Source organism: Sinocyclocheilus rhinocerous, unplaced genomic scaffold (assembly GCF_001515625.1).
Source record: "Sinocyclocheilus rhinocerous isolate Xijiao unplaced genomic scaffold, SAMN03320098_v1.1 scaffold19, whole genome shotgun sequence".
NCBI lineage: Eukaryota > Metazoa > Chordata > Actinopteri > Cypriniformes > Cyprinidae > Sinocyclocheilus > Sinocyclocheilus rhinocerous.
Genome location: NW_015638975.1, coordinates 1,940,531 through 1,954,967, shown reverse-complemented (window position 1 = coordinate 1,954,967; position 14,437 = coordinate 1,940,531). Strand labels below are relative to the sequence as shown.

Genomic DNA, 14,437 nt, shown 5'->3' with positions numbered 1-14,437 from the left:
ATTAATATGTTAAAATGAAAATGAAAAGAGACCATTCTGTTTGGTATAATTTTGTTTCATTGTAATGTATGTACGTTCCCTGAACTACATTTCTGAGGCTATTAATATGTTTAAATGAAAACAAAAAGAGGCAGTGGTGTTTGATATCATATTTCGTCTTATTGTAAATACAGTGAGGAAAATTGCAGTAGCTATTAAGGCGAGCTGACTGACGTTGTCAAGTACGTTGCTGTTTGCAGAATTACTTAGTTCACACTCCTGAGTCGGACTCGCAAAGTCCGAACTACCGAGGATGCAAGTTCACTATTTGCGTACTTTGTATTGAGTAATGCACGCAGATCGGCGAGTGAAAAATCGGGCTAAAATCGTAAAGTGTGAACTCGGCATAAGTCACCAGACTATTTGCCTAATCTTCTCGGTACTTTAGACTGCGATGGAAACACAGACAGCAACAGGTCTGGGGGGAAAAAAGTTCCTGGGACAAATTGTTCCAGGTAATTTTGGAGGAAAAGCGGCTCAAGATTGACTACATAGTATGCAAAAACCTTTACGCCAAAAAGTAACATGTCCAGATTCACAGTATTCAAAAACATTGTGTGAGAAGTATCCGGATGACCTATTACTTCTGCCAAGATTCTATAGTGCATTCAGTGGATGCATGAGGCCACAGGAGGCCACGAGAGGATTTGTAAATGGCAGTAAAGCGACACAAATGACATTGGTAGGTTACATGACACTAACTACATGGCAGATGTAGTATGCCCAAATTTCATTCGTACAACCCATATTCATACTATATAGGAAGTACTATTTTAATGGTCACTAGGTAAATTCAAATATAGCAGCTACTTACTCAGACAGTACCCAATTTCGGAAGCACCATATTTGTTGACCAGCTTCCTTGGGTGAGCGACACAGTGAGGAATGTTAAGGGTTCAAGATGAGACCATCGGGCCACGGCCTTGTCAGCGACGACAGGTCAACTGACTAGCGGAGCGGTGCTCTATTCAAAAGGAATGCACTAATATTTGCCCCGTCCGTCAAAGCGCACATTCAACACATTAAGAACATCTTTGTTCAATGTGTCCTTGAACAGGGTGGTTTAAAAAGTAAGCTCCTTTATCAGTGACTCAAACAAACACTATCTGACCAGCTTCCTTGGGTGAGCGACACAGTGAGGAATGTTAAGGGTTCAAGATGAGACCATCAGGCCACGGCCTTGTCAGCGACGACAGGTCAACTGACTAGCGGAGAGCGGAGCGGTGCTCTATTCAAAAGGAATGCACTAATATTTGCCCCGTCCGTCAAAGCGCACATTCAACACATTAGAGTTTCCGAAAGAGGAGGAATTCTTAAACTGACAGGGAGGGATTCATTTACAGCAGGGCATGCAAATTCGGTCCGTTTTTGTCCAGACAGAAACTGCACACAGGCTGAATGTAAATATAAGTCTCTGTAAATCCACTCGCTGACAGCAGGTGGCGCTTATGGAAAAGCTGAATTAGAGCTGTTTCCCGTAAACTCTGTGGACAATGCAGTATTGCGATTAAGAACACTTCCTTTAGGTATTACATGGAGCGAAGATTAAAACAAAATGCCATCGAATAGTTTCTGAAGACAGTCAGAACCTTCAGAGGTACATTCATATAATTAATTCATTCATATATTCATTTGTATAATTCCCTTAGCACTCTTTTAAAACCTCCCAGCTTTTCCGCCCTGTTTTCACTCAAAACGAAACTACTCTGCTGCTGTGCGCACGTGAGACTGACTGTGCTTTATGCTGTGCGCACGTGAGACTGACTGTGCTTTATGCTGGACAGTATTCATTTATCGTGAGTTGTTCAAATCGCGGTAATCTAATACGGTTTTAATGATAATTAAAAGATGAAACGGTAATACTAATCGTGGGGAATTTTATCATGATTTATCGTCAAACCGGTAATCGTTACATCCCTAATGGAGATCACATAAAATTGGGTTTTAAGCTTCGCTCATTTTGCTGATCATTGAGCAAAAAGTTATTTATTTCCTTCGGAAAATTAAACAACTCATTGAACCTGAATAGCAGAAGCTGATTTGCGTCCAATCAAAATAATTCTGCTCAAGATGAAAAGACCTGTGTTTTTAATTCTATTTTCCTGTCAATACGGGTGAATTAGTCTTCTGGGACTTTTTCAGTGTACCATGATCAGATCTAAGGTGTCCCAGATTACCCTAATTCACCCTACATTCGCCATAATGGTCCCCGCTGATCAGCCACTAAGCCTTTAACATCTCTAAAACAAGCAACCAAATATTTCTCAGCTGCTCCTACACATCAAAACCCCTAAGAGAAAATGAACATGGTTTTGCATTCACCAGAGACCATTTTGCACCAGAGACGATTACTTTTCCTCCTTTCTTTCCTCGTAGCCTGTAAACTCCAAGTCTCTGTTGTTATTACCAAATCAGACATGACTGTGTGAGAATGGGGGTTAGATTACAGCATAAATACCACAGGAAAGAGAGACCCCCCTTCCAGGTTCTTAGCTCGCACCGTCATATGGTCCTCATCAGGGTTCTGGCTGAGATTTATATACTGCACAAGGTACGTTAATGCTGCTGTTATCAGCCAAGCACGTTGTGTTTAGATTGAGGTAAGAAAAGATGATCAATGCGTCTGTGGTGTTATGAGGAGTTTTTAAACATGCTCCCACCTGGACGAATCCCTCTGGTACCGCTAATTAAAATTTCCCTGAAAAGTCTGACGGGAAAAAGGAAAAGGCAGAGCATACGAACGGGGTGTCTTTTGTTTCCTTTTCACTCGGTTTCAATCCCGAGTCCACAGAGCCTGTGAATAACGACAGAGGGTTTGTCTCTGTGTTGGGGGCGGTGGGGTGGAGGGAATTGTTGTACCCTGTCGAGCTGCTTAAACGTCTTTCCTTCTGAGCCTTTCATGAACTGTGGAACTTGGCCTGTCACAGCGCCCAGCAGCTGCACGCTCCCCACACAATACCCACGATTCCTTGCTCCCATAGTGCTGACTGGACAGGCCAGATGGAACAAATTTTTAAGCCCTTTTCAGTCTCTGTCTTCCCTGACTTTCAGCTGTTTACAGTTCTTTCTGTTTTCCAAGTCACTATAGCGAAAGGAGAGATTCACACATTGAGGAAACTGCAATGTTGCTCACAAAGTGAAATGTGGAAATCTGAAAATAAGTGGCAAAGAAGATCTAGTTTGATTTCGGTGCTCATTTGATTCAAATTGTTGGAGTTCTTCAATTCGTTTATGGCTTTCAATCAAGCGTGAATTCAAAATCATATTGGTATCGTAATAAGCTTCAACTATGCAAACACTAAAAATAGAAACGTGTATATGGAAACAAGTGTCCATTCAGTTCAAAAGACTGAAAGCAGTAATTTTCCATAAACAATTTAGTACACCGTACTTATCAGGATTTACGGAGTAAATATTGTGCTATATCAGACAGACTGAAGACAGAACAGTTGGACTTTAGTCCCTGTTTGTTAAGTTTACTCAAAAAAGCGCTTGCGATAAGTTGCCTTATTTTTTTAAGTTGACACCACTTTTTTTTTTTACAGTGTAATTTTCCATAAACAATTTAGTACACCGTACTTATCAGGATTTACGGAGTAAATATTGTGCTATATCAGACAGACTGAAGACAGAACAGTTGCTCACAATGAGCTATAAAACCTTGTAGAGCTCCTATGAAATTCCAGTTGTGGCAAATATTATTTTAAAGGGGTAGTTCATTTCAAAGTCTTTCATTATTTGCTCTTATTTGCTTTCCTTCATATGGTTTCAAACCTGTTTATGGTTTATTTTGTGCAGCACAAAAAAAACAAAGAGATTCTTAGCGCAGATCTTCTTCATAGAACAGTTCAAAGTTATCATAGTGTACAAAAAACAAGACAAACTAATCCAAAAGTAGCATAGCCTACATGATTCATATACTATATTTCAAGCCATACCATACTTACAGACATAAGAAACAGACAGAAGTCAAAAGTCATGATGAAATGGATGAAATGGTGACAAAACTTTTCTCCTGTATTTTGATGTACATTCAAGTGAAGCAGATAATCAAAAAAGGGGGGTAGGATAAGGTAAGGTTCGATCCATTGGTCGTTGATTGGATTTTTTGAGATGTGGCTACTGCACTCAAAAATTTATTCTGACTTGCAGTTGATTTAAAACAGACTAGCAAGATGAGTTTAAGCAGAGTAAATGATTACAAGTCCGGCATATGTCTCCAGAGAGAAGTGTGTTGAGTTATGACAATGTGGTTGTGAACACTGAAAGGTAATAATAAATAAATAAAAAATAACACATACATAGATGACTTGTTGACAATGAGATCTATAATATGCATTTACAAAATAGACATGGTAAATTTTCATTTACAGACTTCAAACTCTTATTCTGATCATCTTCTCCTCTGCCAAAGCTCTAAAATCACAATTATTTGTGACTGTGCTCAAATTCAAATAATATTTTGACATCATTGACTCTTGGCTCTCTTGTTGTAGCCAAATGTGATGCACAAGTTCCAGTGCAAAAAAGTGTATCACAGTTCCCACAAAAATATCAAGCAGCATTTTAAAATTGCACCAGTTTAGCATATGTGAATGATTTCTGAAGGATCATGTGACACTGAAAACAGTAATGGTAAATTCAGCTTTGCAGTCACAGGAATACATTTTAAAACATATAAAAATATGAAACGGTTATTTTAAATTGTGATAATATTTCACAATAATATTTTTATTATTAAAAAACTGCAACCTCTGTGAACATAAGAGACTTCAAATGACTAGTAAAAACATTTTAAAAACCTTATCAACCCCATTGATTTAAATGGTAGTAGTTGTATGGACCACTGGAGAGCCTGACAGATATGGCCACTACAAAGAGCTACACAACGAAACTTCTAAATGTCTCATTTTGTGTTTCATGAAAAAAGACACACAAAGTCAAGCAAATGGTAACAGTATTTTCATTTTTGGGTGAACTATTCCTTTAAACACCAAGCCATTTGTGTCATGTAAGGAAACCAGACTTGTAGCCTACATGTTGATGCATCAGACTTGCATCACAGCCTATTGTGTTTGGTAGTTTACAGTGTATCACACAGATTTGAGGGATGTTACACAACAACAAGACAAAAAGCTTACCACTGACTCATGTAAACCTATCCCTAGTCTTGTCGGATTGACAGGTTACATGCGATGTTTCTATGTAATACCAATGACACACAACAATACACCAAGTTCCTTGATATGACTCCCCACCCTAGACTGAAGAAGTTATTCAAGGACAGCTATAATAAAATCACTCCTTAGACCTGGGATGATAAATGTTTTATTAAAACCTAGATATGACACATTTTGAAGCACATCATGTAATCTTAAGGTCAGCTATCTATTAAAGCAAGTCACAACTTGTTTCCTTTTAAAAGTGTCTTAAAATTACAAGTGTGTCAGAAGAAAAACCACAATGCCCAGTCCCTTAAAGGCAATGATGTCCATTCAGTGCACCACATTGAAAAGGATTTTACAAGTTCAATTGTTCTTTTGTTCTTTTGTTATAGTCATGTTTGCTGTCATGCATGAATCGCTTCCAGGAACGTTCTTAGAAAAAAATGCAATCACACACTAAAACAATTACTAATATCAAGCTACTAAATTTAACAACGAAAGTGCATAATGAAAACCGTTCTACGTCTCGATAAAAAGTCAAGAAACAGAATCTGGGAAGAAAAAGCATAAATACACAAGTAATACTGCACGGAATACTGTTTGAATGGATTCAGTGGAAATAAGAGTCCTTGCATCACTGTTATTTCAGCTGACACAGTGTGCTCACAAAACCACATTCATTGTGGAATGACAAGCTATGGATCAGCTAGAGCTTAACCTTATGAAAAGGTTTGTTACACATTATGATGGTGACTGTCTATTTCGTCCAAGGTTTGGTGACATCCCACCCTGATCCATATTGCGCAAGCATTGGACAGAGAACAGAGCAGCTCCCATGATTGAGCTGACAATCCAGACCAATGAGAAGGAAGGGTCATTGTTCCAATAGCACAACAGACAGTCTGTTCAGAAAGTTCAGAAAAAAGAGCTTGCAGCTGCAGTATCTGCCAAAACTGAAAGCAGGGGGCACAGTATACTTGAACAGTGATCATGTAACCTTCATGCGTACATGCCTGTGGGTGTGTGTGCACAAATAAGTGCATGATTTTAGTGGTAACAACTGAAATGTGCCTTTATCCGCTGTCAATCCTCGCTCATTCAACATTTACATTTTACATTTATGCAACTGGCAGATGCATTTAAGCAAAGTGGATTACACTGCATTCAAAGTATTGTTTTTAATTAATGTATCATTCCCTGGGAATCGAACCCATAACATTGGCGCTGCTAATGCCATGCTCAACAACTGCTTTGGCCACTAAACCAATCCATAAACTTTTTGTGCTCTATCAGAAAGATATAAACCAGACTTGACCTTGGCTGTTCCTCAGATAGAATCAAACTTTAAAAAAACGTCAGCCTATTACACGATTGAGCTAACAACAGACAAGATTCATGAGTTGGGAAATTACCAAATAAGGTAACACATATGGCTTTATACAGTTAACCATTTTTAACCACATTTTAACAAAAAGTCATGTTCTGAGCCACATTTACATATAAAACATCTACTGTTCATTTTGGCTGTGCCTCCAAAGCGAGTGAGCTGACTAACTAGATTAGATATTTGGACGTCATGTTTTTGAGCATTTTGAGGAATCACGAACGTTCCGAATTATAAGCATTTTTGTTCCGTGATGCTCAAAAATGCTTTCCAGCAAGCAAGCTCACTGGGTTTTGAAACACAGCCTTTGTTTGCCCATTTTCATACAATGTAACCCCCGCTAGAATTAGATAAAAGTTTTACCTGAAAGAAACGTCCCGCTGTTCGTGCCATTTTTGTTCAGGGTCTCATAAAAACACTCGTAGCGATTCCAAAAACTCATTGATTTGCCGGTAATACCTGGAACTTTTCCCTAAACTTCCAGGCATGTCCTTTCAAGCGAGGTGAATCCCTCCTCCCTGCTTGAGAACTCTCTCTGGCAGAAGGCTGAGCTAGTCGCCATGGAGACGGATTGTTTTGCCCCCCACTCGCCTCTCCATGATCTCGAGCTCCCAGGCAGGCTCTTCTTCACATGAGCCACATGGATTTGAATTTTACACGGTATGTTACAATGGCAAATTAAGCGAGGTTAAAATAAGTGCCTTTCACATTTCACACATAACTATTTTGCCTGATGGTTCCGTCATCCTTCCCCAGGAAAAAAACAGGCCAGAAGAGCTCCTTATTTGAACAGGAATAAAAAGCCCATCGTACAAAGCGGTCTCCCAGGACACCGAAGAAGTAGTTGAGGGGTCTCACAGAGAGATCCATATTAATTGGGCGAATCGTAAACACATGCCATTCCTCTCTACTTCTTTGTAAATAAATCTTCTGCAAACGCGCGCGAATCCGAAAAATGCATTAACGTTGACCACAAAAAACGGATGAACTCTGAATAATTGCCACAGAATAAACGACTGAAAGGGACAACAAATACAACACTATCATATCAATAAAAGCAGTGAGCGATAAAATGTTAACACAATAACGATCTGCATAATTTTGAATGATAGAAACTTGTTTGTTTTCTCCTGACGAAAATCTGCTCTTTTAGTTATAGAATATTCTAAATGATTTATTACACAAATTATTTCTGGATTACTTTAAGTTATATAGCCTATAGGCCTACATTTATTTTTTTCCCCCACCTAGCCTATTTTTATTTCTATCTTTTGCGAGCTTTTGTTGCACTAAAATATAGATTTACAGACAGTGTAATGTTGGTTGTTATGAAATTTCGAGCAGTGTCCTTCAGTGTCACATGATTGTATGGATGATTTAATATTGTGACATTTGTACACCAGCGGGGCCCATTTTCATCATCTTGCTGAAGGCAAACCCACAGGCTCGCAATGAGAAAAGGTAATGTGAAGAATACTTGCTGTAGTGAGCAACATTTATTGATTTGTTTTCTTGCTGCTATGGATTTAATTTCTAATGACTGCAGCTTGTTTAGAGCAATTTTACAAAGAGTGTCTTTTGAATTGAAAGCGAACACAAATTCTGTTTAATTTAAGGTAGAGAATAAATAATTTCAGGACATATTCAGAGTTCAGTATCTTAGACTGCTAAGATATCTGTGATTTACCATTACCCATATGCTACAGACATCTTCAGTTTCTCAGCAGCAGAGTACAAGCATAACACATTGCTAACAGCTGTCTAAACTGTGGTATGCAATCACATATTTGTGAAGTGTAAGTTCAAGAACAAACAGACAAAGAACCTTTGAAAGGAGTGAAGATCCAGCCACTTGCATCTAAATATGCACAAATTCTGATTTAGCTCAGATTCTTAAGCAATGGATGATGATGGGAATTTTGTAGCCACAAAACAGAAAACAATGGTATTTCTACATTATGGATAGTTGTATGAAAAGTTGTATGATAAGTTTGTGACAAAAAAAAACAGCTGTTGAGTGTTACGTTGACAGGAAGGAAAAGGTTGTCAAACTATCAAAACTAAAATCCAATACTGAGGCAAATTTATGGCTTTAGTTGTTAGGAATATCTACGGAACAAACCAAGCCTGTCAACTTTTTTAATCTTAGTGCTAACTGGAGAAAAATTATAGAATATCAGAACGTTTTGAGCAATCTGAAAACCAAACCTCCACGTTATCCAAGTCTGTTATGAGCCAGTCTAATATTAAAATCCCGCTTTCAATAGATGAAGTTTGACGCATTAAAAACAGTCTCTGTTGGATTGAAACTTGCGCAAATAAGAAACCTGCTGCCAAATAAGCAACCGCAATAAGAAGCAGGGATCTGTGGTTGACAAGAGCTTTAGGATGACAACATGTTCAAAACTTTCTCTGGAACTCTTTCAAACTGTACCAATACCTCAGCCGAAATGTGGTTTCTGGTGTTGGAACGTAATGTGGGAGTCTTTCTCAAATCTGTGTTAAATTGCTTAGATAATAGCTCAGGGACAGTTATGCCACAGATCAGGGTTCCTCTGAATCCTCATAGCAGCACTTGACTGGTAAGGACTGTTATAAATACTTGAGATGTATCCCCCTGGGGTATCCCATCATCCCTGTGATTGCAATTACGGAAGTCTCAATGCTCCTTTGGTCTTTTCTCAGAGGAAGTCGGTGAACTGCTTCTTTTACATGTTACATTGCCATGATGGAAAACATAATAACTGTTTGTTTTTTAGGGTATTTCCTTTCGTCTGATTTTTCGTTTTCAAATACACTTACATTTCCACTACCAAGTCAATTACAAGTCAAAAGTACAATTTACACCTGTTAAAGTAGTTAGGTGTATGAGAAACATTATGCCAGACCCATTAAATGGTTTCCTCTTCCTTGAACACATTTGTAAGGGTTCCATCAGTCATGTTCAGCAAAACCCACAAAATCTCCAAAATACAACAGTATCTGTTTCCAACAGCCCTGAATGTTCACCACACCCTTACCACAAAATATTCCTGTCACAATCATTCTGTTCAGGCATTTAAAAATACAAAGCAGAATATTGTATTCAATATTCAAGTTATACTTGGATAATGCTCAAAATATGGGAACATTTTTTTTTTGTATTATGGGCCATTCTACAAAACGGAAGCCATTAGCGTTCACAATGTAACCAACATATGTGTAAAAATTAATTTAACAATAACTGATGCAAGATGAAATAATCACTTAAACAAAAATGTCTTAATATAGACATTTTTGTAACACAACACAAAAATAGTATGTTTGGAGGTTGTTGTTTTTTTTCTTTATTCAAGGTGACTTTGATAACCAAAATACATGAAAATAAAAGGTAGCATTTTGGAACTTGAGCACAAACGTGTCTGTCAACCCAACTACCATCAACTCAGTTACCTTTCTGAAAGCATAATTGCATCTTTTAGCTTGAGATAATAACACTTAAACACATAATGTGTCTGAAAATTTTTTTTTAAATGTGCATATATATTTTGACATCAGTATGAACCATTGTTTCTTGCAATGTTGCAATGACAGAATTACATTTTAAACAAGGGCAAGGGCACACCAAAAAGAAACATTCACGGTAGATATGTCAAGGAACCATGATAAGCCCATGGGAAAGGACAGACAGCCTTGAGGGAGGCAGAGACACACTCAGAAAGAGAGAGATACAGAGAGAGCTGTGGTTTGTGCCCTAATCATTTCCCACACTGTGGCCCTGGGGGACAGACAACCAGATGATGGGGTTATTTACCACCGAGATAAGAAAGTGTAAAAACAGTGAACTGTTGCTGTTAGTCTGAGGTCAGACTGAAAACGTAATCTAAATTTCAGATATTACCAGCAATAGCAACAGCAAAACTCAACCAATAAGCACAAAAGAATTCGTTGTAAAAATACATATTTATATTCTGATTAAATATAACAATTGCTTTTTAATTTCTTTTCATATTGTTATAATGATAATTCTAAGAAACTGACTTAAGAAGCATCCATCAGTTTTCTCAGTGATTTTAGAAGGTTTAAGAGCGCCTCCTTGTTTCTGGTTCACAGTAAAACACCACAGAGGAGTTCATGAGTCTCCAATGAACGCACACACAATCCATCCTGATTAGTAGACTACTGTCATCCATTGCTCTCATAGCCGTGTTTATTATACCTCTATAATGAAGGAAATTTTCTTTCCCCTGTTCACAGTTAGCGACTTCAAAACACATTCGAGGCTCAGTCCATTTTAATTGTTCATATCCTAACGCACGCAAACTTTTCTGTTATGCTGTTATTATTAACCTATTATTTAACTTTTACTCTTATTTATATTTTTCTGTTATGCTTTTATTTATGTCTCTACAGACAACTTAGGTCATTTAAAATCCTCTGTAGTATTATTACCATCAATTGTAGAGATTTTTTATTTTTTTTTAATCCATGCACAAAACAAGAAGCTCAAAAGAGTTGGAGCAGCGAACATAAAGACAGTCAGATAAAGAAATTCCTACCTTCTGTGGGTAAGTGACGCTTGTGTTGTCAAGGTTACTTTTTCACATATCCATGCTGTGAATTTGAGTAAGTTCGTTTTCAGTGGAGTGCGTTCTGATTGCGCGGTGATCTATCTGTCCCAGTGTTTTGGGCTGGGAGGAGGAGGAGGGAGGAGGGAGCGCAGGAAATGATGAGAACCGTTATGTGAGAAATGTGATATGCGTAGTCTATGTTAAACTATTTCACGTTGTCTAGATCGTTTACGAGGTAAATACTTTCGGGTAAACTAATACGCTCAGCTTTTCAGCAAAAGATTTTAAATGAACAGTTCACTGTGTTTATTATGTTAAAAGTAGTGTATGAGTAGGACATACTGTCACTGCATATTTGAGAGAATTCTCTTACTAGTTACAAGTAGTCGGCTCAATTTTATAATCGTTTTTATTTTTTATAACGTAGCACGTTTAATTATGCATAACTCTAGCGCTGTTCTTCGACGCTAATACAAAAAAAGCCTGTTTGGAAACAGCGCCTCCTGGGGACTAAAAATGCCATTACCATTAACCGAAACTGCGTCATTTGAGCAGCGCGTTTGACAGCGCTGTTATTACCGGAACAAACGGAGACGAGAAACCGGAATTCACATATTAACAAAACTGTAATATAAAGCAAAAGGTCAAAACAGCTCTCTTTGTTAAATCGTGTACCTGAACATTTCAATTTTTATATATACAGATAGTAATGACAAAGAATATAATTCTGATACCATCAAAGCATGTACCTCATGAATGCTGTCCTTCAAAAAAACAACAAAAGGAACTGTTGTACACCATAATGAATCTAAATCTACACCAAAATAGTGAAGAACTGAATTGAGAGGTTAGTCGTACAGCATATCATTTGGAGACAACGACAAAACACACTCACTTATCATTATTTACATATAATAGTTGACAGGAAACCGCAAGGTAAGAAAGAGAAGAGTAAGAAGAGAAAAGGGGGTAATTTTACACTGTACAATAAGACTGGAAAGTAATATTTTGCGTTTAGTAACAATCCTGAAATTTACATAAAAAGATTTAATGAATAAATGCATCAGCCTAATTTTATGAGGAAATTGGCACTTCTATCCCCACATCAAGTTCGGTGTGACTGGACTGCAGTAGAAGTAAACATTTTTTCTTTGCTAATTTTAGAGTGCATGATTTCAAAATGCAAGAACACAGTGATAATTAATGCAAACTGTCTGTATCAAGCAAACTCTAATAATAAACAAGGTTTAGTCGCACACATTGGTCAAGATGACAAACCTACACATCAAAAAGAAATGAACACACTGGAGTCACTGGGGGTTGCTCAGGCAGACCAATGAGATGGGTCGGACATCATGGAGAAGACCCCGCATTTAACACAGTACCAGAACCCACGGATAACAGTCCAGACTGTGAAGGCTTTTAGCTAAGCACCACGTGACGGTCGAAGACAGATTTGCGCTGTTCTTGGACCTGCCTCTTCCAGCGCTGCTGAGCGTGCTCCACTTTGTTTAGCATGTTGGAGCGAGAGCGAGAATGGGAAAGCACGTCATGGGCGTTGGCGAAGGGCTGCTGGTCCTATAACAACAGAGTATAATGTTAGCACACTTTATAGCATACGACTATCATTAGCGACACAATAAAGATCTATAAATGCATCTATTTCATTACACCGATTTTTCATCCAAACTACCAATACTTACAACTTATATTAAATCTTGTATCCATAAAGATGTAGCAAAACACTTACCCCAACATCATCGTCACTCTGAATGAGCTGTGAATGGCCAAACAGCCTTCTCTTCAAAATAGGCTCCAACAGTGTCAGATAGATCATATACAACAACAGAAGGCCCAGAATAGACAGATATGCTATAATGGTGCCCTGTAAAAGAGAGAAAGATGATAATTTCTCTAATATTTAAACTTGTTTTTTTTTAAGTTAGCATATTATATACCATACCATATAAATACATTGAACTTACTTTGATGGTTCCAGAGCTCCTTTCTTCATATTTGCATTCACAGCGTAAACAATATGCCTCCACATCTTTGCCTTCAACAGGCATCGGCTCCACCACATGAAGGCAATTACTGTGCAAATGATTGTATTTGAGAAGTTATGGATCAGTGAATAGAGAGTCATGGGGTTCGTTTATTACAGAAGTTACTGTGGACTCGTATTAAGACTAGTAATTCATTTACCAGTCCTTCAAGGAAACGTTTTGATTGTAGATCTGCCCAGCAATTTCCTTATAAGGTGGACAGATACATTTGCACCTGATGTCTTCTGAATTCTGTGAAGAGTGACCACAGATACACAAGCTCATATAAACCATACTTTTGTCAGTTTAGCATCCACCTGACATTGTTTCCGATAAAGAAAGTGTTGATTTGCTAATTTATTATTACGTATTATATTACCTTTTATTTCGCAGAAACATTGAACATGCTAACAGCTAGTTGGCACTGCCAACAACACAACAGGTTCACAACTACACGAAGTATATCGTTTATGTATTAAAACACAGTAATAAATATCATATTTTACCTTAGCTTCTGATGTTTTTGCGGATAATATCAGCAGGAAACACATTAGCGATGAAAACGTCAACAGATTGACAGCGGCTCTTGAGGTCAATCGATACATCTTTTCGCTTCCGCTAAAGACAACCTCGCCAAATATTGAAGAGAGACGTACCAGAATAACAAGTAGATATTATAGTAGCAACGCATGCAGTGGCAAGAACTATTTTGGTCCAAATAAACGTCAACAAAACAAAGCGTGAGGGCTGGACTCTGTTTGACACATCAGCTGATCATCAGCAGCCGGTCCGCGCTCTATCACTGCCCTCCGGAAACACGTGGGTAGGAACCATTCTTCCGTAACTGAAAAGCGTTCTGCCTGAGACTGAGTTCAGCTCTATCGTTCAAAAAACACTCCCTCGTATCACTGCTATATTCAGTCAGGTGCTATATGCTTCAAACTGCATTAACTACAAATAGATCAGTCACCGTCATTTATTTTAACTTAAATGTATTGACAGCCTATTTTAACCTTTGTATGTATTTACATGTAGGCTAATATGCCTCATTTTATACAACTTTTTTTTAAAAACAAGGTTATTTTTCAGATTTATGGAATGATAAAAAGAGATCCCCTCTTCATGTTTTGATGATTTAAATGTAATATGTCAACATTTTGAACCTGGCTTTAGCCAATGTTCAGATTTCTGTTCTGGAAAGGTATGCAAATGAGTGCACATTTAATTAGATAATGCCTAAATTTCCATATTTTA

General features: G+C 37.8%; 2 protein-coding genes across 4 annotated transcripts in view; both read right to left on the bottom strand.

Annotated features, from left to right (window-relative positions):
* Positions 1-12,036, bottom strand: part of LOC107750539 (suppression of tumorigenicity 5 protein-like) — a 51,939-nt gene extending 39,903 nt beyond the window's left edge. The window contains exon 1 of one of the 3 annotated variants that reach the window (XM_016565971.1): positions 11,127-12,036. The gene's annotated coding sequence lies outside the window, so the exon portion shown is untranslated. Of the gene's footprint in view, positions 1-6,951; positions 7,155-11,126 lie in introns of those variants that run through there. The other 2 variants (XM_016565972.1, XM_016565970.1) reach the window with 2 other exon arrangements.
* Positions 12,037-12,111: 75 nt separating this feature from the next.
* LOC107750540 (transmembrane protein 9B-like) lies at positions 12,112-13,998 on the bottom strand. Its single transcript, XM_016565973.1, has 5 exons — positions 13,690-13,998; positions 13,344-13,435; positions 13,124-13,232; positions 12,889-13,023; positions 12,112-12,716 (listed from the first exon to the last, which is right to left on the bottom strand). The coding sequence occupies exons 1-5, from the start codon at positions 13,786-13,788 to the stop codon at positions 12,561-12,563; spliced, it is 591 nt and encodes a 196-aa protein (XP_016421459.1). The 5' UTR covers positions 13,789-13,998; the 3' UTR covers positions 12,112-12,560.
* Positions 13,999-14,437: the final 439 nt, after the last annotated feature.

Coding starts and splice junctions, on each gene's coding strand:
- LOC107750540 (XM_016565973.1), bottom strand. CDS start 13,788: ATGTATCGATTGACCTCAAGAGCCGCTGTCAATCTGTTGACGTTTTCA. Junction 13,436..13,689: donor CAAAAACATCAGAAGCTAAG/GTAAAATATGAT, acceptor CACTCTTCACAG/AATTCAGAAGACATCAGGTG. Junction 12,717..12,888: donor AGAGTGACGATGATGTTGGG/GTAAGTGTTTTG, acceptor CTGTTGTTATAG/GACCAGCAGCCCTTCGCCAA.